Source organism: Mastacembelus armatus, chromosome 20 (genome assembly GCF_900324485.2).
Source record: "Mastacembelus armatus chromosome 20, fMasArm1.2, whole genome shotgun sequence".
Taxonomy (NCBI): domain Eukaryota; kingdom Metazoa; phylum Chordata; class Actinopteri; order Synbranchiformes; family Mastacembelidae; genus Mastacembelus; species Mastacembelus armatus.
In genome coordinates this window covers 9,692,469-9,720,201 of record NC_046652.1, presented here as the reverse complement: position 1 = coordinate 9,720,201, position 27,733 = coordinate 9,692,469, and the positions used below count along the sequence as shown (strand labels likewise).

The following is a 27,733-nucleotide window of genomic DNA, read 5'->3' as shown; positions in this document are numbered from 1 at the left end:
ACAGCAATTATCTTTTTACAATCTAGTTTCTAAATCATGTTTTGAGATATGAATCAATGATTTTTTTGGGCTAAAAATTCCACTGCCAAACTGCACTATTATAAAATAAGGCAAGGTGAAAAGAAGAAACAGGAAGAAAACAGAAAAAAAAAAAAAAACGGTATCCACACTAGACAATAATCTGTATTTCATCTCAAACAGAAACACTACATCAACAGTAAGTAACAGTGGTCACACGTAGACTGTCACAAAACTGACTGATAGACACTTAACAGGATATTTGCTTAATAACAATACAAACTAGAGTCAAAAATGACAATAGACATGAATCAGCACCTGTCTGACGCAATCTTAACAAAAACTGATTGATAAGCTTCACAAAGGCATTCAATGCAGTGATAGTGAATTAGATTGCATTATAATGTACAGTAAGGCGTTCCTCTTATTTTGTTCACCCCTCTCCCCAAAAGCAGCAAGCCCCACATGGCTCCACTGACGGGTAATAATTCAGTTTTTCTTTCCCCCACAATGGACTCTGATCATGTGCTAATGTAAGAGAATTACTGTCGTTATCTTGCTTACTTAGGCTATCTCATGAGGGCAAATGCAGGGCAGACTGCTCCCGGGTGTGTGCCTAATCTTTCACAAATTGTTTTCCCTATCGTGTTTGCGATGCCCTATTTGTGACCAGGAGGGCTACATTGTAACTCAACCATTTCAGGTGTTGTTTGAGAAGAGCTAATAAGACGCGTTAAGGCCTTAAGCAAACAGGGGCTCTGAGTAGAGTGCTGATTTGGGGCCAGGTGACTCAGTGCGATGGTGCTGGCTTGTCTCTGCAGCCTTGAGCTTTGGAGAAGACGTGCTTAAGAGCAGCTAGTTGCTTCTGTCAGGCGTGTTCTGAGATAATTTCTGGTGGAAAGGCAGGTGGAATGGTCAACAAAGCTGCTGTGTTCCCTACACTGCACCACAGCTTAGGGCGACAGTAGCAACGTGCTTTATCTCTCAGAGCTGAAAAGTGGTACATCATGAAGGAAATGAATTATTAACGCCACAAAGAGGAACCAAACAGGATGAAGGAAATACGGCTGAATAAGAAGTACTGACTAGGACAGAAACAGAGATGGAAAAAAAAAAAAAAAAGGGGTGTGAATCATTTGTTCAGTTCCACCCCCCTTGCCTAACTCAGATCACCTGAGCTTCTCCGAGATCGTTGTTCACCACGGTAAAATTGAGGCCCAGCTCCTCCACATCGTCCTCATAGCTCTTGAGAAAGAGAAGGTTGCGGTACATCTCCGGGTCCAGTGAGGCCAGGTGATGGATGTCCACATCTGCACTGGTTCCCAAAAGCTTGGACAGGAAGAAACTGGCAAAAGGCAACTCCACCAACATATTCTCATACAGCGCCTGTGGGAAAATGTGGATGTTAATTCTTTAACTGGAGGACAACCAAAGGGCAAGAAATAGTCTCGGTTCTTATGAAGTCACTCACAAGAACCAGTCAATCAGTAAAAATGAGCAAATGCTTTGAGCATTAAACACAGTGATTGTTTATTGCTTTGGTGTTGCTGAATAAAACATGATGATTAGATAACCAAGATTAAATGGGGAGACTAAATGGACTGTGGCAAGCATCAAGTAGCATGCATAACATTACTGAGTACATATTCAAAAATCTGATTACAACATTAAATTTGCCTACTACTGATACCAAAAAAAAAAAAAAAAAAAAAAAATCAAGTGATAAGATAGTGAATCTGGTCACATCAGAGTGACTGAGAGCAAAACACAATCTATCTAAAACACACAGTCTTCTGTTTCACCCACCTCAAACTTCATAAATGCCAAATTTCACCTTGACCTTAAATGCCATTAAGAACTACAGCTGGGCAGGTGACTCATAAAACCCAAAGCTAATGTACTGGAATAGTCAGAAAAAGAGCCCATTGGAGACATTAAAATATACAGGTCTTTATAAATGATAGCGCTAAAAACCCTGACCGCATCAGCTAAATGGATTATAAATCTAGTGGATTTCCATAATGCATGCATCTTAAACACACACACACATAAATCACAACTAGTTTCTAAACACAGGTAAATTGCACAACTTCAAACATTGTCTATTTTTTATGCAAAATAATCCACTTAGCATTTCTCTCGTGGCCAGTGCTCATTCCAGACCATATGCGCCACATGGCCCCTTGAAACCTATCAATAACACTTGTGCCGGGAAGAGGCAGCAATAAGTATATGGAAAAAAACTGTAGCCTTATTTTTTCAATGCCACTTACTTTATTTATGAGTGTTTATTGCCAGAAATTATGCCAAAATGACTTGGGCTGGAAAGAATTAATTATTATGGCCCAGGCCTTTTAATATAAGTGAGTGCAGTGGCAACGCAATTAAAGCAGATCGTGGCACCATCAGGTGGAATAAACGCCAACAACATTGCAGGTGCATTCTGTTAGCTGCCAAATAAATTCCTTAATTTACAACATTAAGAATCAATAAAATTATAATGCCTTTCAAACGCATCTCTATCAATCAGGGGTGCCAACCTCACACACCTCTAAAGGGGACTATCAGTCACTCGAGATCAGTAAGAGGAGATTGTTCAGAAGTCTGTTGAGTGAGGAGGAAGAAGAATCAAACTTGCCTCACCCTCACAGTTTATGGAGTGGAGAGGCTAATTCTGATGGGGCTGGAGGTTTTGTAATAATGAGGACCAAATGAGGCGGAGAGATCCTTTTACACATCATATTACATAATGAGAATGGTGCAAATGTTCAGCAAACGCTCCCATCAACATCAACTTTTTAGTCTTAGGGCTAAAAAGAAAAAAACAAAACAAAAGCATAGTAACCTGTTTTCCCCATTTGTGACTTAAATCTTTCAGCTTGTCAGCTGGGTGGACAAGTGAAGAAGAAGGATGATGACCGGCCTCTATTCTGATGTTCAATCCCATTTCAGTGAGTACCCTAGACAAGCCACTCTTGCCTGTAATACATCACCTCCACAACAATGGCACGCCTCGAACATTAATTAACAATATTAATCTCCCGTGTCCTTTGAGCTGCAATGTGCACAGTGCACACTGCAGTAGCAGTGATGCAATCCCAATCTATATAAACGGTTGCCTTTTATCCAGGCAATAATGGCACTAAACAAATATCAATACACCTCTCAAATGGCCACTCAAACGTCCATTTTTATGGAGAAAGAGGAACATAAGGTAGGGTTAATTGAAAGTCAAATTCAAATTAATTTCCTCCGGCCTAATTGCCTGAACCATTAGTTATGGAGAGCACAGTCTTTCAGAAGCAGAGGCTGAGAGCTCACTGACCAATCATTTCTCACTTCTACAGAATACAAAGAAGAAGAAGGAGAAAAAGAAGGGGAGGAGTTACAATATTCTGATAAGTGGACCGGACCATCTAGGGCCGAGCAGAAGAGAAGAGACCTGGATGCTCCTGACTGTAAAACAGATCAAAATGCTATTACCACATGCTTTGAATGCTTATTTATGTCCCGTCTGCGTGGGCCTGCTGATTTAGTGCCAGCCAAATGCAATCACTACACAAACAAGAGGTAGGAATCATCGGCTAATGGAGAGCCCTAATTGAGAGGCGACCACTTGTCATGAGGTAATTCTTCTCTGGGCTTAGATGATAGCCCCCCCCCCTCACAAGCAAGGCATCTTGATAAACAATCACTACCACATGCATTAGGGATGATTTAGAAACATTAGGCTCTAATAAATAGTGCCATCAGAGGAGAGAAGGGATAGAAAAACAATGCCGTCAACAGATTACGCACTGGGCTAATTAACAAAAATAAAGCTTGCATGAGTGCCAGGTTCAAGTTCTAACCCCAAACCTAAAACCTTTTTAAGAAACAAATGACAGCAATTTCTCTTAACATTGTCAGTTTCTAGAACAAACAACCTCTAAATTTACATAAACAGCGAGGGCAGACTTGACACTGACCATGATCTAAATTGATGTATTGGCTATCAAATAATGAGACCCACTCTTACAGTTCTTTTACTTTCTCAGACATTCCTCTTTGTTTTAATTTTGAAGTCTGTATATGGACATGGAAATATTTAAGACTTTTAAAGGCTCACCTTTCCAAGTATTCTGCCTAAGAAGTAGTAGTGTCTCGTGAACGAGTCTCCAACTAGCATTTCTGCAGCCGGGCTGGGGTACAATAGGCCCTCATTGGTCGTCTTGAAGAAACCCTGGTTGGGATTGAAGCCGGATTTGAGGAGTTCGTTGAGAAACTCCCGAAAGATACCGCCACCGTCTATGCCTGCCTCATCTAGACCATGAGCATTCAGCAGATGGACTCTAATCCTTTTCTTCAGGTCCGGTTCTGATATAAAGGAAACAACGTGGAATTTATAAACATGGAAAAACAAAGAAGGATTAACAAGACACTGTGCAATAAGGTTCATTGTGCAATAAACTGCCACTATATTTTCACTTGATAAATGTAATCACCTCCCCCAAGATCAATAACTTTCACTCTTTTCATTTCACCTAATTATTTGTTTATAAATTCAATTCAATTTTCAACTGGGGCAGTTGTGGCCTCAGACTTGTAACCTGAAAGTTGCGGGTTCGAGTCTCAGGACAGGCAAGAATTGTCGGTGGGGCAGAGTGCCAGCGCCCTCCCCACCTTCAATACCATGACTGAGGTGTGACCCTTGAGCAAGGCGCTGAACACCCCCCAACTGCTCCCCGGGCGCCGCAGAAATGGCTGCCCACTGCTCCGGGTGTGTGTGTTCACTGCTGTGTGTGTGCACTTCGGGGGGGTTAAATGCAGAGCACAATTTCGAGTATGGGTCACCATACTTGACAAAAATAGTTACTTTCACTTTTCAATTTATTTTATTTGTAGAGTGCCAAATCACAATACAATCATCTCAAGGCACTTTACAAAAATCAAAAAAACCCAACAAATCCTTTATGAGCAGCACTTGGCGACAGTGGAGAGGGAAAACTCTCTTTAATAGAAGAAACCTCCAGCAGAACTAGGCTCAGTTTGGACAGCCACCTGCCTCAACTGGTTGGAGTGAGTGGATAGAGGAGTGACAAAAAAACAATAAAAAACAATTAAACAATGTGCAGGTTGATGGGGCCAGTAGCTGCACATCAGCAATTTACAGCTCCAGGACCACCTGCACAAGATACAGGAGAGTTAAGACACAAAGTTAGTGACCATGGAGACATGGAGACATGGAGGGGAGGGGAGGGGAGGGGAGGGGAGGGGAGGAGAGGGGAGGAGAGGAGAGGAGAGGAGAGGAGAGGAGAGGAGAGGAGAGGAGAGGAGAGGAGAGGAGAGGAGAGGAGAGGAGCTCCGTGCACTCATGGAGAGTCATAAGGCAGTCTAGGCCTTTGGCAGCATAACTAAGGGATGGTTCAGGGTCACCTGAGCCATACCTAACTATAAGCTTTGTCGAAAAGGAAAGTGTTAAGTCTAGTCTTGAAATTATAGAGGGTGTCTGCCTCCTGAATCTAGACTGGGAGCTGGTTCCACATGAAAGGAGCTTGGTAGCTAAAGACTCTGCCTCCCATTCTACTTTTGGAGACTCTGGGAACCACAAGTAGACCTACATTCTGAGAGCAAAATGCTCTATGGGATAATATGGTACTATGAGGTCTTTAAGATATGAAGGAGCTTGATCATGAAGGGATTTGTATGTGAGGAGAAGGATTTTTCATTGTATTCTGGCTTTATGGAGTTACTGGGACATCCTGATAATAATGAGTTATAGCAATTTAGCCTTGAAGTAACAAATGCGTGGACTAGTCTTTCAGCGTCTTTTTGAGACAGGATGTTCCTAATTTTGGCAATATTGTGCAAGTGAAAGAAGGCAGTACTAGAGATTTATTTTGTGTGTGAATTAAAGGACATATCTTGGTCAAAAATAACTCCAAGGGTTTTTCACTGTAGTACTGGAGGCTAAACTATGCCATCTAAAGTAGCAATATTGTTAGAAAAGCTATTTCTGAGGTTTTTAGGCCCAAATACAAAACTTCTGTTTTCTCTAAATTTAAAAGTAGAAGTTACTGGTCATCCAGGCCTTATATCTTTTAGACATGCTTGATGTCTGGTTAACTGGTTTGTGTCATCATATTTTATAGATAGATACAGCTGAGTGTCATCTGCATAGCAATGGTAATTAATACAGTGGTTCCTAATAATCTAAGGGAAGCATATATAAGGTGAAGAGAATTGATCCTAGCACACAACCTTGTGGAACTCCATAAGTGCACTTTTGTGTGCATGGAAGGCTCATCATGAATGTGAACAAATTTAAATCTGTCCGATAAATACAACTGGAATCACTTTAACACTGTTCCTTTGATCCCAATCACGCTCCAGTCTCTGTAATAAGATCCTAAAGTCAAAAGTGTCAAATGCAGCACTAAGATCTAAGAGGACAAGTACAGAGATGAGTCCATTGTCTAAGGCTAAGAGAAAATCGTTGGTGACTTTTAGTAGTGCTGTTTCTGTACTATGATTATTTTTCTCTATTAGTGATGAATAGTATGCAGTTCTGGCTTTATGGAGAGCTCTTTTTATATGTTTTTAGACTGTTACTACACTGTCCAGGCTAGGTAAAATTATTCTAAATTTGTGGAACACCATTTTCTTTCCAGCCTTTGTCATGCCTGTTTTAATTAAGGTACAGATATGTGAACTGTACCATGGAGGCTAGTCTCCTCTGATTCACTAACTTGGAGCCACAGTATCAAGTCATTCACACAGAGGCTACAGCATTGTCAACAAGATAATCAACTTGTTAGGGAGTAGGACTGAGGATGCTGCCTTCCACTGTGTTGACACATGGCATAGAAGTAAATAAAGAGGGAATGATTTTCTTAAATTTATTAATAGCTTTGTCGGACAAACATCTGCTATAAGTAGAATTTCCTTGCAAACGCTGCATGATCCATTTTATTTTTTAAATTCAAAAGTTATTACAGTAGAAGGGTGAGACACAGGAAGATTTTGGACAAACTGTAAAATATAAAATTGTGCATTATGTTGCTTAGATCTATTGTATCATATTATTTCACCCAACAAACATATTTTGCAATAAGGCACTTTTTGACCTCCAAAATATCTAAATCAAATTCTACAAGAGGTCATCTTTCAGAATAGTTAATGTACAGTGATAAATCAAGGCAGCTATAACTTGTACACACATAAAGGATATAGATCATGTCTTTGGTCCAGGTCTCTTACTACTCTTTCTAATCAGATTCTGCACTGAAGTACCCTTTCAAATTCAAACACATAAGAGGTAACTTAAAATAATTGATTCCGCTTTTATGTGATCCATTATAATAATCGGAACCGCAATTACACTTTACCAAAATTCAATACTCTGCACAAGAAGAGAGTTCAGCTTCATCTTTAATTCAAATGAAGCCTTGGTCCTCAGTTTTAAGATTTTGAAGTGCAAGACTTTCAGTAACAGTCATTATTTACTACACCACACTTGTTTTCGTGACAATAAATGCAGGAAATAACACAACCAGTACAAATGATTTTCCAGAGAACATGATGCAAAGTCCACTTGCCTCAAATATTAACATAAATAATGCACACATAAAATTATTATTTTATTTAAACTGTTGTGACGCAAGTCATACCGTTTTCTGGAGAGAGTTTATCATAGGCATCTTCATAGATGTAATTGCGTCTGATGGTGACATTGATGCCATCAGGGAATGGCCCGTCCCCCTGCACATCCCGTTTGTCAGCATAGATTAACCTCTGAAAGATCTATAAGACAGATGTAAACGAGGTGGCAGGGTCAGCAACAAATCATTTTAATAATAAAATGTTTAAATGTGACTAAAGGTTACACAGTCATAAATGTATTAAATATGTTGTTCAACCTTTGTATTTGATCTTGTTCTTGAACTTTTAAAGTTGATTATTTTGAACATCAAATATAAATCCAACATAAAATTTCAGGTCTTTTTCAAGAGACAATGTAAAGGCAGGTATCTAGACATAATTCAGCCATAGACATAAAAATCCACAAATGGAGCATTATCTGTAAGCCCTGCCACCCCATATTAAAATATGCTAATGTGCACAAAATGATACGTTAAAACACATAATTGTGTGGCTTCTATCCATTTTAACTAGATTCAGGATAACATACAGTATATGAAGCACAATATGACACTCACATTGTCACTCAGTATCAGTCATACTCAGGGGTTTTTATAAGTATCAGGGTTTTTATTAAGAAAGATGATTGTGCTATAATATCGTTCTATTTCTAATACAGGAATTTCAATTTATGTCACTTGGTCATACCAACAGTAACAACAAAAATATTCAAGGTTTATACAGCACAAAACTTTTTTTTCTTTTGCTGTGTGTGTGTGCGTGCATGCATGTGTGTGTGTGTGTGTGTGTGTGTGTGTGTGTGTGTGTGTGTGTACACAGCAGTTCAATACCTTGACTCGCTCCTCAAAGGGAACCACAAAAGGGAGCTCCGTGAGGATGGCCAGATGTCTCTCTTCGGACACAGACAGCTGCGGAGGCTCTGAGCCGACTGCAGAACGACACACAATATAAAATGTGAGTAAGGAGTCATTCTCTCTCTTTTCAACTTACACGTTATGTTATGGCCAAACCCAAATTCCCTTTTTCATTCTTACAAATGAGGAAACTCTTCAGATAAAATATGACACAAATTCTATGAACAATGATGACCACTGAGATTAAGAGATCTTTATAATATATTCTTCCACTGCCACATATCAACACTGTGTCGAGCATAAAGACAGTAAATTTTTTAAACTATGACCCCACATTATCAGAGTGGAAAACAGCATGCTGCAGAGCTATAAAAAATAAAGCAACTTAAAAAAAATATATATATATATGAGCGTTGTTTTTTTTTTTTTGCCTCCAGCTCCACAAGACAGCAGTCAAAGTCAACTGAATGTGGTACAGAGTTGAAATTTTGCTCAAGGGAATTGCAGCGTTAGGTGTAGACTGCATGTTACACTATCACTACTTCTTTCAGTACTTAGTTCTCTAGATAAACCCCGTCCACTGCTTAAAGGCCAGCCACAATTCAATCCTATAGCCTTTTAATTACTCCCTCTTAATTAACCCAACTGTGAGCTCCCATCCACCTGCCAGGCCTTTTCCATTATGCTGATGTTTGTTTTATATTAAACTCTGCGTTTAGACTGTTTGCCCTACAAAAAGAAAAAAAAAGCAAGAATAGCTAAACCGGTCTTCGTTCTCTTCACTTTGTGTCCACTGCAGCTCAATTATTCTGCTCAATTAGTCAATCTGATCTGCATTTTCCCATCAGGTTTCCATCTTTAAGGAGAAATATGGCCTTCAAGTGGTCAATACGTTACTCATTCATCAGCCAGGGTCCTGTCCATTTAAGGAAATGAGAAAAGGCCAGACAAAACATGGGCCAGATGTGGCTGAGTTCATCAGGTACTTTCACACTAATTGAATTTATCCCATAGAGCCTGAGTGGCATTAGGTAGATCATACACACATTGTTATCAGCTTTTTTTCACACCATACTTAGCAGAAACCTGGGATGGCTTGAAGTGAGCCAGATGAAGGCCTGCCTGAGTCAGTGTATTTTCCTCTGACTGCCTAATTGACTGAATGAAGAGAAAGTGTGGTAATGTAGCTTTGTTAATACAGAGAAGGTTAATGACTTTTTCTGAGGTTTTCCACTGCCCCTGTGAAGTGTTGTGATGGAAATCTTTACATTTTGAAGCATTTGTTCCAAGCTGAAAGAGTAAATGATCAATAAGATCAAAATAGTGCTATACTGACAGCTGAAGCTATGGAGATTTTACTTATGGAATATAATGTCAATGCACAACTACACAGAATATGTGAAGCAAACACAGAGAAGGTGACTTTGGACAGCAATTAAGATGATTTCCTGGGCAATGTATCAAGCTGACACAAGCATTATACGATTCTAAATTTTCATCCATTGCCAGCGAAGTAGCAGTGTGGTGTACATTAAGTACAATACTATTGTTTCAGGCTTGGTTTTTCTAGCTAATGAAAATAATAGACTTTTATTAAATAAAGATAACAAATGAATACTTTTTAGAGGACAAGCTGAAGAGTTTTAATGCAAGATTAACCAGAAGCAATAGCAGGGATAATGGGAGGTAGATCCAGGTCTCACGCAAAAAATGAGCCTGTAGGATCACAGCTTCAATTCCTTTTTTAACCATAAATTTAATTTTATTGTTTTACTGTTTAAAAACACTTAATATCATATCCTGTAAGGTGAAAATAAATATTATGCAGTAAGTGACTGATGTGCTGTTTACTTTTACACCTCTATTGTCAATGCGTTGAAGTTCCTACAGTGTTATCTGCTTGTACTTGAAGACATTTATTTTAGCAGAAAAATGGCCAGTAGTTATCGGGTCTGTTCCTCAGTGGGATAGTTCATAGAACTGCTTGGTCTTATGTGTCAGCCCTGTGATAAATCGGTGGTCTGTCCAGGGTAGGCTATTTAATGACCTTCATCTTTTTAAGGAAATCACGTTTTTCGAAATGACAAAAACAAAGAAATCATGCTACCATCAAGTGTTGACTGAAGTGGTCCAATTCGACCCATCCTTCTTGTTCTCCACACATGTCTTGCAGAAGGGACATAGAGCTGGGTGACCTGGTGATGTATAAAATGGATCAGTACATTTAGTCAAACTGGCCTCAGAATATGTTCATACATTTATCTAAATATTATAAGTGCTTTTTAGGACTCTGACACTCCTTGTATAGCAAATGCAACCAGAGTTTTTCAATCAGATGAAGCTTTAAATTGTTGTATTATTTATTCTTTTTGCTTGTAAACATTTATTTAGTTATTGTTTTCAATATGTAATATGAACCTGTTTGTAAAGGTATTTATTTAATAAGATCAAATACAGAAAGACTACTCTGTGGACATCTCTCCTCTGATTAAAAAATTTCTACGATACATTAAAGACATAAAAGACCTCCTCCATTCCCTTCTCAGATATCTCCGGCAAAAACTAAACATTAGCGATAAAGGTAAAGTACCCTGTCTGCTCGAATGTTGACCTCTTCAGAGAGCCAATGACCTGCTGGACAAAAGGGTCGTCTGATGTCACGAGCTTTCACCATCTTCACCAAGTTAGTGATGACCTGAGCAGAAGACAGAACACAGATACACACACGACATTAACATCAACTGTATCCCTGTAAAATGCAGGGACAGGGATCACTATTAATATCAAAGTGTGCATTTTAAGTACATTTCAGAGCACAGATGAGAACACAAAGGTTTTTTGTATAGAGTCTGTTCAACAGAATGATGTGCCTTCACTTAGAGAGAAAAAAAAGGAATTTGAGAAATCAGCCATTAGTGCACCATTTATGGGGAGTATAAAAGAAAAACGACCTGAGCCATTCTTCAATGTCCAGCCCTGTTAATTACTGGCAAGGTCTGCTGACATCAGCCACTGGACACAGAATGCAAAAGACAGCAGCAACAGTTTACAGCACGGAAAGTACCAGCATGGCTCTGACCTGGTCTGCAGGAGGTTGATGGTAATGTCTTATTTCTCCTTGATCTAATGTTGTCACTTTCCAGAGACCCATTTCAGGTGACCACTAACAATAAGGTTTTTTCATTTGTATTAAGTTCTGTTGCTTTATAAATGTAACTAAATTTTGATTTGTTATATGATAAATAAAATATGCTAATAAATATATTTTTTATAAACAATGTCTACCTATCAAAGACAAATATCTGTTTTATTTTTTTCGCAGCTGTTCCTATGGCTAGTTGCCGTTAGATACTCAATATGTAACTTCATGCATGTCAATGCCTGACAATTCATTAAGAGGGCTGTTATGTCTACTATGACAGCTACCACCAGTCCATTTCCATATAATAACCCAGTTAGATTATTTCAATTGAAATGTTCTTTTCTAAAGTATGTCATTTTCATAGAGTGACAATCAATCTTGGCCAATCACCAGGAGGCAACCACAGCCTGCAATAATGGCAAGTGCAAAACGCTGTAAAAGGCGCGTGGCGATGGGTTTGGAGCAGGCCTACCCCCTGACTCTGGGAATGAATAAGCATTCCTTAATTAGCCCATCGGGTTAAGTGCAAGCCTTAATGGGCCTTTCCCAAACTCCAGCGTGACATCGTTCTCCAAACATGGCCAAGAAGAAAGTTCCATTAGCAATATTAATACAAGCTTAGTTGATCATTTTCATTCAATTAACTTCTTTCAGTTAAATAGATAGCTCGACAATGGAGGTGATAAAAGATGGGGAGGGACGGCTGATGACACGAACCAAACATTAGCGTGTTAGGGGTCAGCGGCGTTAAACCGACTGTAAATCCCACCATTCAATTTGGAAAATGCATTTTCCTTGCTCCCCACTTCTTTAATGGATCGTTTTAGCTGACAAGAGTCCTTTGAGTAGATCTTTTATGAAAAAATTCCCGACGTGCTCTTCGCGTATTTGCCACCTTTCAGAGAATGGCAGTGTTCACTTTTAAATCCTTCTGTCAGACATTAACAGCCAAGAACAAAGTCACTTAATTACTGTTACTATGACAGAGAAGGGAAGAAAGGAGCAAGGAGAAATGAAAGGGAGATGTGGAATGAGAAAGTGAGTTGAGAAGAATTAAGTTAATGCTATTTTCTGCTTCATTTCCAATGGGTAAATAACCAATGGATGAGCTCAACCTTGTCTATGCCTGTTCATGCATACATGCTTGATTTCCGCTGACAGAGGAAGCGTTAGGCCACACTGCTTCAACGCCCAGAGATGTTATGCAGCAATTAAGCCTAATGTTATGGTGCCACAAATGATGACTTAAATATTTTAAGTATTAGAAAAAGAAACACATTTAGTATTACTGTAAGCTCGTGAAAAAATGTTAATGTCATAGTTATTAGTGAACACGTATGTACGGATTCAAAATCAGATATGAAGCTTCTGCATGAACAGTTACATTAATTTGGTCACTCAAATTCAAATTAAAAAGGTTGTCATACATGATTGTTTTTGAATTCCATATCTATTTTACCATCTCACTGATCCAAAGCTGAGATAATTGATACAGGAAAGACTGGTCTGTGCTAGTGATATAGTTGCACATTTTTAGATCAAGAAATTCTTGATACCTTGCTCTAATTTTGCATAACAATATACAACTGCTTCTTACTGAGCACTACTTATTATTGAAATACAATTCAAATATCTCTTTCTGTGAATAAATGTTCCTACACATTTTTAGCTGTGTATGTAATGACAAAAAAGCTACATGTTTCAATGATAATAAGGTAAATGAAGTAGTAGAATTCTTTTTAAATCACAGCTGGTGCTCAGTACACAAAACTTTAAAACAGTCTGCAAATCATATTACATTTTGCCTTTGTGTATTTGTTTAAAGAACGCACACATATACACACATTTCCCTACACTGAACTTTACCATCACAACAAAATGTAAAACCCCATCCCTTGCCCTAAACCTAATTCTAACTTGAAACTCAAGATTGGCCTAAAATGCCCTCACATTCGCTAAATGTCCCTACTCCTATAGTATTATGCTCAAAATGCCCCCACAAAGATAGAAGTGCGCACACACGCGCGCACACACACGCGCGCGCACACACACACACACACACTTCTGTATTTGAAGACAGCTCAAAGTGCAAGATACAGCCAAGAGAAAACTGATGACTGATGACAAAATCTGAAATTTTGATCAGCTCATAGCTATGAGCCATAAAGTACAACTATTGTCTAAAATGCATACTTGAATAAAATTCTTTATCAACTCATTGCCTTATGATCCACATTTTTACAAAATGACAAAGTTGCCAAACCTGAAGAAAGAAAAAGAGCGAGGCATCACTACAAAATCAGTTCATGACAAATGTGAGGAAAAGGCAACTTCACACTCGCTGTAATTTGAGGAAGTCTTACCTTAAACAGCTGCACCCAGCGTTTCTGCTCAGCCTGGATGCGCTGTTGAACTTCAGTATTCGTCTTGACACCCACGCTGCGGAAGGCGGCCATATACTCCTCTCTGTGCTCTGTTTTCGTCTCAGGGTATGCCAGCTTAATGATTCCTAGACATGCATCTCTTAGACAGCGAGACAGAGTCACCAGCTCTGACAGTGTGAAGGGCATCATGGAGGACTGTGTCTGGCCTGTTGAGAGGGACAATGTATTCATTTTCTTTTACAGATATTGATTTTCATATTTACATGGCAGAAAAACATGACAGCGAACACAACAATGACAATATATTATTTTGCTCATAACATCAAATAAGGAAAGTGGGAGATGAGTGATTGATGGGTCCAAAGCATAACCAGTTCTACAGAGATTTGTGCAATACTCTAGATTAAACCTAGGAAAATCCTGAAGACGAGAAGAAAACAATAATTAATACATTACTTTTTCAAAATATCTGTATAGTCCATTACCTTCCATTTCATGCCCAAAAAACTCGCTGTCATGCACAGAGATAAGTGAGTGGCTGAAGAGAGAGCTGAAGAGATAGAAGAGAGGAATGATTCGGTTTGAGTCCTCAAATGACATGGGAGATCCCCGTGAGATCAGCTGTAACAGGGGCACCATGGAACTGAGGGGGGCAGACACAAAAAGGTACAGACTAAATACAAGGTACATAATCTATAAAGTATATACATGAGAAAAAATATGCTTTATTGTGCAGTTCCTCACACAAAGATTAAAAACACATTTGCCAACAATGAGAACTGCATCCACTCACCCAGTAATCATTTTAGTTGTCATGGAAGTTATTAGGTACCACAGATGCCTTAGGAAACGTGCATTGAAAGCTAAACTGTACAGGAGTCTGCAGAGAAAAAAAAACAAAAGGTAGACATATTAAAGTCAAAGACGTATTTGAGGCAGAATAGAAAGCATTAGAAAGCCATTTTAATCAGATGATACAATCACTGTGAAGAACAGTAAAATTACTTTCCTGCTATTTTGAGATTGTTAACTTTGCCCTGTTAACAAGAGGACACAAGTGGATGGAGGTAAAAATAAATGACATTGTTGACCAGCATTTTCCTCATAGAATTTTCTTGGCCTTTCTCTCCCCTTTAATGCCTTGTGAGGGCTGAGAAGAGATTAAATGAGCCATTAAGCTTTATTTAGGCGAGGTACCTTCCATTAGTAAACTAGTTGCTGGCGAGGGTGCCTGGCTCAGGTCATAAACAGCCCCCTGGCTTCCTGGTGGAGCTCCATTTAACTTAATGGCCAGAGGAGCAAGACAATGGAGGATGAAGGAGGAGGGGAAGCCTGGTCCTCACTGTGACCCCACATCGCCAGCATGCTTCCACACTCACAGTGAATTACATGATAACACAGAAGGGGCCCACATACCTCGCTATAGTCACTCTCCACTCAAGAGTCTGTGGCACCAAGGTGTGAAGCTAGTCTTTGTTCAAGTGTGTTTGTGTACACTCCTAAATTGCATGGTTGTTCACAGTACACGTGACAATAATGTGGTAGGTAAGCTAAAAGGCAAAATAAACTGCCCCTGCATATAAAAGCCCTTGTCTGAAGAGTGACAGTACTGACACCTATAAACATGCTGGCCTTTAAAAGGACAGCATCACATATTCACACTGGAGAAGATGACTAAAGGTTAACAAAAAAGAGATAAGAGACAAAAGAGCAGGGAAACAGAATCCGTAGCATATTCCCACCTCAATGTCAGTACTGAAATTTCCATTCCACCATTCAATCTATCAAAACCCATGTCAAATTCCCAAAATGAAAATGAGCTTCTGGAGCAGACTGTCAGAGGTCCGCCAATATGGCTTGAAAAATGGTTTGTGACAAGCACACACCATCTGTCAGTACTACAAGGCTCAGGAGAGAAACACGAAGTAGTGCTGTGGGCTCATAACAACTGATGTGGGTGTTGGATTGAAATGGGAAACAAAGCACTAAATGCCAGCTGACATGCTGATTTACAGCCTGAAAGAACCCAAACCCCATTTCATCATTGAATGAACCACTAATAAACAAAGTCAAGACATCAAAAGGGTTTGCATATGTGTGTGTGGAAAGCAGCTTGATGAATCACACCCAGATCATTTCATTTCGCAGTAATGAAAGAATCTCGGTTTAGCAGAATAAAATGAGAGGTGTGCTCAGGTCAGAACTGATACCATAGAGACTGAATGACTGATTTGATGACTTCCCACCTAAATACAAATTTGCTTTGCTTGTAATAACATGATCCACATTATTATCTCATGACAACACAAGAATCACAGCAAATCTTCAAAAGCAAATGAAGCACCAAAGCTCATCTGCACTCACTTTCATCAGTGAGCCCCGTTAGCAACAGAGTGCTACAGTGGGTGAAACGATCAAAGTGAAATTACACCAAATATCCAACCCTAACAATTAAAGTGAAATTACAGCACCCCCACAAGACAGAGTAAAGACAACTAGAAAATCAATTAAAATCAATTGGTCCAGAATTATTGTACCACTTTTATAATGTCCTCTGAAAAAATGTAGAGTGCAGTTTCATAAGAGATTTTACATATTTATTAAAAAGGCAGTATGCTGGGCTGGCTGGACCGGCAGCCAGCTTCTCTGTTTTTTGCTCTAAGAGCAGTAAATCAAGGCCAGGATGCAATTTGCTCCCCTTAGCCTCTTGTAAAGCTATCCCGTCCACTTCTGCAGTGATTAATCTTTCTCAGTAAGCTAATTATTTTGTACAGATATCCAATAATGATGAAAGACGAAGGACAGGATTTATGATAAAAGTGAAGGGAAGGAGGAAGCTGTAAAATAAAAGGGAGCCAGGGTGGTTATTCACTGCTATTGTTTTGAATCCTGGTCAAGCATTGGTATGCAGGACTGCAAAATTAAAATCAGAATAGCTGTAAATATCCAATTTATTTTATTTATTTATTTTTTTAATTAATTAATTAATATTATTATAATTTAGAGAGGAAGACTTTTTTTTTTATCCATAAATGCATTTTGGGTACCCCACACCCTCATAAGTTGTAATGCCAAACAGATACACATATGATCACATGTGATACATTTACTAACATGATATTAATTGTAATATATTCCACAACACTGCCCACACAAATCAACTCAATCAAGCTCAAGGATCACCTCATGTTAGTCAATGCACCACTCAGCCCCCTCCACACCACCTTGGACATCCTGGCCCTAATGCAATCAACCTGAGAAGGGGTAATTGCCCTCATCCAGAACTGACAGTTTCCCTGACATCCCTGCTTCCTCTGCTGGTTGTAAATGCCAGTGGGTGCAGACCACTGATAACTGCCTGCCTTAACTTCACTGTTATTTACACTACTGCTTACAGCGCAGAATCACATAAAGACACAGTTTTCCTCTCAGTCAGGTAGGTGTATAAACGAGCTCTGTGAATACAAGGCTCATTTTGACAAGACTAAAATGTTACAATATAATATTAAAATTAAAAAGGCTTCACATTTCTATTCATGTTATCTTTTGATAGCGTCAGGCACACCTGTGTCACTGTTGCTGAATTTAAAAAAAAAAAAAAAAAGCAATTTGTTGGACTTAAAGGATTATAGTATGTATAATCTCTGCTATTGTTTAAATACACATTTTCAAGGTTTACTTTACATGATAAAGTCACATTTACGTACTAAAAAGACTTTGTGTTGTTTATTAAATGATTTAAGGTTCTTTCTAATAAATTAGGCTAAACAGGCTTGCATACTTTTACCTGACTTTGGGCACCATGAGACGATGCTGCACCATAAGTGTGTGACAGATAGATGCCATCATGGTGAAAACCTCCTCACTGGCTGAATCCCTCCACACTAGGTTCAGTAGTGCATTAGTTTGTTGCTTGCTATCCAGCTTGTGGACACACTCCTCTGTGATCAGCTGCACAGAGATGCAACTGTCGTCCTGATACAGAGGGAAACATATGAGTTAAAAATGTATAGGGGATGGTTTAATGTAGTTGTAATTCACCAATATATCAGTAAATATTTGTGATGTAAACACAGGCTAGCGATCTATATTACTTCACACAAATGATATGATGTCACAGGTTATATAACTTAGCCTCAGTCCTCACTAAAAATGAATTAGTCCTGCATGGCTTTCGAAGATAGAAAGCACACCTAAACAAGTTATATGTCACTCGAATCTGAGTACACACCTGTGTGTGTCATGTGTTTGTATCAAACCTGCATGGGAGGTGGATGGATGTCACCATCATCCTCGTCCTCAGAGTCACTGCTGGCTTCAGGCCTGCTGTTGCTCTCCGACACTGGTAGCAGTGGCAGCATCGTCTGCAGAGCCCGCAAGTACAGCAGGAGACCTTCCTCTGATAGTGAGCCTGCCAAGACACTCCCAGCATCATTATTGGTGTATAAACTGTCAAATGCCATGCCTCTATAAATCTGTCTCCTTCAGAGTGTATGCAACAAATAATAATAAATATTTATTTAGGGTTGTAAAATGCATATGCAATTTAAGGGAAACAGGATTACATCTGTCACAATAATTTCATTATTGTCATATCGTATGACATATGGACATGATTTCAATAGTTTTTGCTATATTGCCCAGTATATCTTCATGCAGGTTTGTTTCATAACAGAACAAATGTCAACATTTCAACTAGTCACACTGCTTCTGTCTTTGTCTTGTCATGTCGGTGGCAGGGTCGAAGTGTCTGGAGAAATGTGTACCTTCGCAGGCTAGCGAGCTATGTTACTTTGTTAGTTAGATAATACAGGAAGTGTTTTAATAGGAGTTTTTCCCAACAACTGCAGAAGTCCAGCCAAAAAATGTAAACATGACAGCACGAGATGCCGCATGCTCATAGATAGTATTAGCAGAGGATATTTACTTTTATGACTGCAAAAAACATCAGTGTTCGTTATTACGCTATTCAAATATAATATTATATTATAATATAATATAATATCAATTATTATAGTTATTATGCTGCAATGTTAGCATTATATCATTAACAAGAAATGGTCCTAAAATGTCACCTATTACAATAATTTCTGGGACAATATATCATCCCTCAGGATGCCCCTGACCACTCTGGAGAGTCACAGCAATGTGCCTGAATACTTCTGTAAATGCGACATGTTGCCTTTTGATTTTTTATGTATTAGCAGCAGTTTCTAAAAACAGGTTTCCAGTTTGTCAACAGACTGTAGACTGATGGGCAAAAATGGCTAAAAGCAAGCATTCAACACAATGAAGTGGGAAAAAATAAAGGGACCTGAACACTTCTGAAGCAAGTATACACCACCATTGAGGTCATCTCACTATTAAGCTGCGCCACCCACCTAAGCAGTTCTCCCCTACAGAGAGGACAAAGTAAAACAACCATGGCGCCTGAGTCTGTGCTGCTGAAGAGGAGCTAATGGTGGGCTGAAGCGATCTCAAGAAAGCCTCAAATGGGAATGAGAGACGAAGGTCTGACAGCGCCGGAATAAAGAAGTGAAAGATCTGCTCGGTGAACGGTGCAGAGATGAAGTCCTCAGTAAAGGCTGTAAATATAGACTGCCTGAAAGTTGACAGATAAGCAAGGATTAGACAAGTGAACACAGTACATTAAAATGATAACACAGCATAAAAGAAAAGAAATGTTGCTTTAAATTACTGTATGTTCATACAGATTTTGACTGAAAGGAAAGGAGTCCTAACATGACCCTACTATTTCTGCTGTACTGGAATATTCTCTCTCCAAACAGCCCTTCTTTGTGTGGCTCAGTAACACACATGTGGTGAGCGAAGTCAGATAATTAGTTGTTTGAGTCAGTGTGTGCACAACTTTCTATCACTCCCGCCTTGCTTTTCTTCGAAGAAGAAAAGATGTCCTCTTGTTGTTTGTTAATAAGACTGTCTGAAACTGAGGGCAAACAGCCTGATTTTCTGCACTCTGGTGAGCTAGCAAGTCTATGGGGCCTTTTATGGCTTGTTGTAAATTGGTCTCTGAAGCAATTACTACTTCACCACTGACTAGAAAGGACAAGAACTGTTGTAGTTTGTCTGACTGGTTTAATGGATGATTTTAAAAGAATTCACTAGGGACAAAAACTTTCCTTCCCAGTAATCACGCAGTTTTTTTGCCTCTTGCTCACAAAAGAGCCATTTGGGGGGTCTGAAGACAGTGACCTAAACGTAAGACTATTAGCAAAACTGTATCAGCCTATTGTGTGCAAAGGATGTTCCTCTGTTGGTCTTCCTTCAAGGAAGGTCACAGGGAAACAAGCAAATGTTTGCTGATTGTGGACACTTCAGCAGAAAGTGTATTATCTGTCACACTCTTACCTATTATAAGGGTGACAATCTAATTAAGACCTTGATAATAGTCTAAAAATTGTCAAACTGTATATTGTCTGTACAGACATACAGTAGAGCCTCTCTGACATTTAGCAAAGGACATCAAAGAAAAAAAAAAGGAACCACAAAGTACTAAAAAAAAAAAAAAAAAAAAAAACATGCAACTTGTCATATTTCTATTAAACTATATCATTATTTTAGCTGGGAAATTTTAACTTGACAAGAAAAGTTTTGAATTGATGTTGTAAAATCCCCAATCCCTAATGGTCATTTTACTCTCCTGCTGTACCTTGCACCTGTTGTGCACGAAGAGTAGGTAAAGTGCAGAGGTTTGAGGATGTGCTCCAACAGTGTGCTTGCCAGAGGGATAGAAGGTGCATCGCTGTACTCCAGACTGGATGGGAGTCTATGATTCACAAGAATATACAGCGACTTGTAGTATCCTGAACAGAAGACACAAAGGAAATAAACAAAAAAGATGTTAATAAGCAAGGCTAACCTGCAAGATTAACTGAGAACAATATTATTCTGGCTATACATATAGGGCTAGCCAGTTTTTCTGGCTAATAAAGCTTCACAAAGTCTGACTACTGTTGATATAGTGCTAAAAACTAAGTAAGATGTGTGTTTTACGAATATTAAACAGTACTGTTGAAATGAGTCATACTTCTAAGAAAATGTAAATATTTTGAGATAGAATATTTTGCCCGTCTTCACATAAAAGTACTCAAACACTTCAGACCGACTAACACATATTCAGCATCTCTTTATGCCTCAATGTTTGACAATTAAAGCTGTGCTGCAGTAAAATGTAGAATAAGACTGTTGTGTATTGTAAACCAAGATTTTGTCAAACGGGTGTAGCTATAAGCGACCTTTGGGAGCATGGAACTCAAACAAAGAAACAATATTTTGACAATATCGATGCCTTGGAGAATGTGAACTGTGATTAACTGCTAAAAAATAAAAGTTAAATTAGACAGTTAATTATCAAGTCAAATTCCAATGGTCGAAAAAGTTTGCTTGTCACAATTTAAATCACACTCTTCCGACTATGCAAATGTTATCTATCATATTCACTAATCGCTAACCTGTCACTCTTTCAAGTATGTATACAAGTCGGCAAGTCTGTCAACAGTGTGCTTTGTCAAGTTTGACGTGTTGGCTCTCTTGGTCTGTAAACTCTTTTACAGATGGGCTGTGCAGTGTCCACGAGCTTGTGCGGACTCTGTGCACTTGTTGCTGCAGCCATGCCTCTTTTTGTTTTTTGTTTTTAAACCATAAAAGCTGCATGCAGCTTACAAAGAGAAGAATGAGAATAAAAAGCAGCGGATACACCCACTCTGTCTGAAGTGGAAGCAGAGCCCAACATAACTTTGGATATACAGTATCAATACTTATTTAATGAGGTATAAGGCTGTTTTTAACAGAGGTATAGTACTGTTTTTCTAGAATCTGCATATCCTGCAACACTAGTTGCTGTATATATGAGAAAGATGCACATGGTGGGGCTCACTCCACACAGGCGTAGACAATTTTATCTTCAGTGCACTGGTATGAGTATGGGACAGGTTCCATAAGTGATAGCCCAGAGGTCTGCTAGCCAATGCAACAGAACAATGTTTGTGAGGTAAAACTACATATGTAATATTGAGACTTCTTCATGCACAATGTGAAGAGGATGTGAACTCACCTTTCTGTACCATATAGTGCAAAATCTGCTCGAGTAATGATGCAACATTATTAGCATCTGAAATGACAAGAAGGTAGGTTTTCTCTGAAGAAAAGACTTCCAGCATCCGCATGGGAACAGCAACATTTAAACTGTCATCACTGCAGTTCTGCAGGAGTCTACAAGACAAAAAGAGGCACAAGTGACATAGTGGCAACTTCATTTAAAATCCAATCCGTTTGCTGTGTCATTATGGTTCATTACCATTTTTTAAGTACTGTACCTGCAGCAAAAGCCTAAGATCCTCTTGATCTGAAACATACATGTCTGCTTCTGTGGGCCCACCAACAACTTCACGAACTGACTGTTGTGTTTCACCATATTTTGGCACAACCATGTCTTCATAAACAGAAAAAAAATTGTAAGATATACATTAGGCCTCTGGCTATATTAGGTTCTACAGAACAATCAATAGATATGTAACTCAAGAACATCAAAACAATTATGCACTCTTACCAATCTATGTGCATCCATACATTGTCTGTAGAAAAATATGAGTTGCCTTGATAAGAGGCAGAGACTTGGACCATCCAAGACATGCTGAGCTCCCCCTGCCTGCATCTGGCTAACACATTCATCAAACCTGGCCCTCTGGATTGAATACTGAAAGAAAAAGATTTAAGACCACATATTGCAAACACTTTGATCAGACTGGTGTTAATAACAGATGAACACTACACATGTTTGTACTGATAGAGCTAAATTAAATGTGGGTAAACAAAGGGCTGACATTTAGAACTTATAAAGCAAATGACGAGATGTAATCCGTTTCAAAAACTTTAATGAAAACAAAAGCTCTCACAGCATACGCTAGAAAAAACTGTTGTGAAATACAAACAATTGAAACAGATATTTATACATTTTTAATTTAACTTTTTAACTTTATGGCTCTTACAACTTCAAAAACCTGAAACAAAAGGTATGTAAAGTTTTTATAGGCTGACCTGTCGTTTCAAGTCTTGGTAGCCACGTACGTAGGACTGAATGATAATGGCATTCTTAAGACGTCTTCTTTCATCCTAAATAATGAAAAAACAAAGATTACTATTGATGAAGCCAAAGCATAAATGATCATAACAGCGAAACAGGCTTCAGACATAAATGTTATATACCATGTAGTATGAAACAGTACGAATATAAATTAAATGCACAAGTGTGTTTTTAAAGAAACAATGGATCCTTAAAATAAACACACTCAAGATACAAACAGTGGTATTAAGACTTGACTTGTCAACAAAACACTGCACAAATTTGTTTACCTCTCTTTTTCTTCTTTCTTCTTGAGTGCGGTGCAGGAGAGATGCTTTCTCTTCCTGACAAACATAATTGAAACACTTCATGAATATTTAAAACTTTTTTTATTTGTAACTAAATATGTGAGAAATGACCTGTCAGTCAAGAACAGCAGACGTGCTGGCCCTGGTTTGTTAGTGCAATGCTGTCAACTCACGAGAGTCACGCAACTGTCTATTTTCTCACACACAATAATTCAATCCTTCAGATTGAGCTGAATAATAATAACCCCTTGACTGGTTAGGAGACTTTGCATCACCAACCAGAAGACCTTCAGTAGCTCTCCTAGGTGTTGGTCATCGCAGGTGGTGAGTGTCACAACTTTAATTTAAAAATTATAACAACTGTAGCCACCTTTACATGGATGTCATTTCATTTCATGTTTACTGGTCACTCAACCAGGGGGTGGATGCATCTCACCTGTCCTGCTAGATTTGGGGAAGGTGTTAGGTCAGTAAGTCACTTACCTTTCACACACTGTATATACTTCAGACAGTGATTGGACATTAAGCTCAATATCAGGCCCATTTACCAAATCTAACCAACCCTTGATGACATCTCCTGCTCGTAACTCCTCAGGGTTAAAGTGTCACATACAATGTGGCAGCAGTACTTCCAACCACTACAATCTGAAGTGGAGCAGGTACTAAGCATTATGTGACACTTTAACCCTGAGGAGGGCCGCCCGACTTATTTCAAAATCTCACTCCATGGTTTTGTGAAAAGCTGACAGGCTCTGTTAGTGTAACACAGCACTAACCTTTTTACTAGCTCCTCCAAGTGAAACCTTGGGTCTTGTCTTGAACTCTCCCTCAAAGCTAAACATCGTTAGATTCTTCCCATGGACTGATACAGATGTTGCCACTAATGTCTGAAAGAGAAAACAACACAAAATCGAAGACAAAGTATATTTAGTGGCAGAGTAAATAGTGCAACAGCGGAATTGAAACAAAATGCCATGACGACTCGTGACTTGGCTCCAATTCATAAACAATTTACCTTGGCTCAGATACTCAAACTATTATAGCGCGTTGCCGCGTTTTTTGTACTTTGAGTAAGCAAAGAAGGCAGACATGAGGCTTTATATGACAGGAGAGGTTAACTTCATCTTGTTCCTCGAATGAAAGCGTCATTCCGGTTGCAACAATAGTTAACGTTAGCTAGCCGGTTAACTTAGCTAGCTAATGACTCAGCAGCCCTACTAAGCAATAATGTTACCGCCATCTGATTTGAAGCACCAGCGGACACATTAAATCGCTAAACATTTATTGATGACACGTCGCAGTAATTATCCACATTTACACAAACACCATCATTTTGTTGACGTTAGCATCTCAGATAGCTAGCAGAGCAGCTAAGCACTAAGCTAACTTACGAGGGGTGTCTTCATATCGACACGTCCTGTTTGACATCGCTCCTATTACAAGACACTCATCAGAGAAACGTAAATTAACTACCTATGAATCGTTTACCTTGGACTTGTCTGAAAACAAACACGGTAAGGCTGAGAAGACAGTTTAGTTTACTCCAAACGCCAGATCTTCTTTCGCTCCTCAGTAAAAAATCAACACAACACAGAGAGCAGCCAACAGAACTACATCTGCTTCCTGTGACTCCAGCCAGCTGATTGGACGACACTCACGCTATTCAACGGCTTAGACCCGCCTCCCAGCTCTGTGTGGGTGTGAGCGCCTGGTATTACCGGTGTTGCGGGGACCAACTCCTGCTCCTCAGTATGTAAATCATTGACTTTCGAAGGCATAGCTTGTTTTAGGTCATAGGCAGTTTAAGGTTAGGTTAAGCAATTATTAAGGGATTGGGTAAGTCGTAAAAGTCTCCATGATAGATCAAAACAAGGCCTAGGCTATATGCATTGTAGTACACTATGACCTGTGCACTTATGTTTTTTTGTTTTTTTTTAATGTACAGATTAACAAGGAGATCAGCATCATCCATCCATCCTTCAAGGTCATGGTGGAGGGGTTGGGGGCGGGGAGCTGGAGCCAATCCCAGCTAACAGTGGGCAAGAGGTGGGGTGTATCCTGGACAGATCATCAATCTATCATAGGACCACAGACAGACAATCACTCACATTCACACATAACCCCAAATATGAGCCACCAATTAGCCTAACCTCATCCTGCATGTGTTTGGACTGGATGGAAGCCCCAGTAGTACGGCCTGCCTGGTGCCCACCCGCTATGTTGCACTCCTCTAAATAAAGTATATAAAGCAGGTTTGGGTTGGTTGGTTCACTTTTCACTGCCATAATTCATTGGCACACCATGCTATATGTTACAGGAGTCCAGCTAGTACCAAGAGAAAGATGAAGATCTTAGCTATTGCACTGGCTGGCACATGCAATGAAGCTGGTAGGAAAATTTAAATGATGATGAGATACATCGAAGTAAACCAGTACCAGAAAACAAACATTCAGCAGTAATTATACTTTTCCTTTCTCTTTGTTTTGCATGTGAGTATTCGTGTGTTTGTGTGGGTTTGTTTGCACGTGCCCTCTATGCACACACTGTATGTGCAAGAATAAATATATTCTGACCCAAAAGTTAATAATGTATTTATGTTAATTTACAACATAAAACAAATAATAGTGTTGTATAACATTTATTAGTCAGTACTACGTCAGTACTAAATGGGTGTTAGCCAGCTAGCATCACAGGCAAACACCTTCATCTTATACAAATACATGTCTGTTTCTCTTTTTTTTATTTTGTCAGTGCAAAATTCAAACAGTTGGTGCAAGTACTTTCTGAATTGACTGTGTGACCACCATCCCATGTGCCATTCAAGCTCGCTCTCCACTATACTACCAATTAAAGTTTGGTGTCATCCCCATTTTTTCCATCCCCATTTTTTTTCAGTTTTTATAGACATTTAAGTTGTTCAAGTCCAGTGATTACCTTATATGTCAGATGTGAAGTATTGGGTTACTTACATGTTTTCTGCAGGAGTAGAAGTAAATCACTTGATCATTTATGAAAACAAATGTTCCAGCTTTTGTTGATTACTTCTGAAAAGTCTCCAGACTCTGCAGGTGAAAACTGAAAACAAAGAACTCCACAAGTGCAAAAATTTGTGAAAACATCTGCAACAACGCTATCAAGATTTTCACTTCAATTGTAGACGCAATGGCAGAAGTGTTTTAGGCTGCTGAATGAGTCAAACATGCATCAGATTGTTCCAGCAGCCTGATTAACTTGTCACACTTTTCCTATAGATTGTCTTGACTGTCTTGACTGGGTCATACTATCTACTGTTGAACTCTTTTTTTTTCACTGAATGTAGCTCTTAATCACTTAGGCTGTAGGATTCTGTGTCATGCTGCAGAATGAATATGGGGCTGAACAGATGCCTCTATGATGGTACTGTGCGATGAGTTTTATTAAATATATAAATGAGTGTGGGTGTTTTTTATCTCCTTAAAGTTTATAATCATATGTCATGTATGTCTCAAGGTTTAGTTTTAGCACTTTAGCACTAGTATTCAGTAATGATTCTTCTTACAAGTGTTATAATGATCACACAGTTTTGCAAAATGTTAGTTCTTCAGGAGAGTTTGACTGAATTTTTTTTACTCTGCATAGCTGTTTTACCAACATCCTTGTGATGACCTCTTGCAGATTTAGAACAACTCTACATAGAAGCAGATTGCTGCACAGTTATTAAATTGTTTCTTGTGCTACTAACTTTTAGCTTGTGATATCTTCATTTTACAACAAATTTGAGTTATACTTATATTTACTGATAGTTACAGGTAGTTATGAACAGTTTTAAACATATTTGTTTCATGTCTTAGTCAGATTTCATTTCTTTTTGTTACCATAGTAACAAATGTTACATAATGCAGATGAAAATTAAAATTATAATGATATAATGGGATGGTATAAGTGACGTGATGGAAATTCATCAATGTTATGATTTTATGTGTCTTAATATCCTTTATCTTATTAATATAGGCCTATTCATTTTGAATTGTGTATATTTGTTATAAACAGTCTTGCATAAACATGTTAAATATTAAGATGATAATTGGTATGAAGATAATTACGGCAAGAGACTGTGTTCAGTAATCTTTAGCAATTTTTTGCACATGTACAATAAAATGTAGTCCAACACACAACAAAAAAAAAATCTATTTCTTTTGCTGAGAAAATAGCCATTGTCAAATCAATGTCAATCATTCTTGTACGAAGTTAAAATGAAAAAAAGAATAATTTAACTGCCCCTCTGATTTACACAACATTGTAAACACTAATAGTTTTATGGTCAT

At 38.7% G+C, this 27,733-nt stretch overlaps 1 protein-coding gene across 1 annotated transcript in view; it reads right to left on the bottom strand.

Moving 5' to 3' along the window:
• The window catches only part of ube3c (ubiquitin protein ligase E3C), a 30,290-nt gene extending 5,221 nt beyond the window's left edge, over nt 1-25,069 (bottom strand). Inside the window, exons 1-20 of the mRNA XM_026292049.1 lie at nt 24,918-25,069; nt 24,206-24,316; nt 23,412-23,465; nt 23,097-23,171; nt 22,609-22,755; nt 22,376-22,491; nt 22,114-22,271; nt 20,710-20,863; nt 19,421-19,641; nt 18,299-18,450; nt 17,827-18,014; nt 14,833-14,919; nt 14,525-14,682; nt 14,019-14,245; nt 11,104-11,208; nt 10,621-10,708; nt 8,490-8,587; nt 7,668-7,800; nt 4,127-4,374; nt 1,192-1,404 (exon numbers count right to left, since the gene is read on the bottom strand). Of these exons, the coding sequence (XP_026147834.1) occupies nt 1,192-1,404; nt 4,127-4,374; nt 7,668-7,800; nt 8,490-8,587; nt 10,621-10,708; nt 11,104-11,208; nt 14,019-14,245; nt 14,525-14,682; nt 14,833-14,919; nt 17,827-18,014; nt 18,299-18,450; nt 19,421-19,641; nt 20,710-20,863; nt 22,114-22,271; nt 22,376-22,491; nt 22,609-22,755; nt 23,097-23,171; nt 23,412-23,465; nt 24,206-24,271 (2,688 nt within the window). The 5' untranslated portion in view covers nt 24,272-24,316; nt 24,918-25,069. The remainder of the gene's footprint in view (nt 1-1,191; nt 1,405-4,126; nt 4,375-7,667; nt 7,801-8,489; nt 8,588-10,620; nt 10,709-11,103; nt 11,209-14,018; nt 14,246-14,524; nt 14,683-14,832; nt 14,920-17,826; nt 18,015-18,298; nt 18,451-19,420; nt 19,642-20,709; nt 20,864-22,113; nt 22,272-22,375; nt 22,492-22,608; nt 22,756-23,096; nt 23,172-23,411; nt 23,466-24,205; nt 24,317-24,917) is intronic.
• Between the last annotated feature and the right edge of the window lie 2,664 nt (nt 25,070-27,733).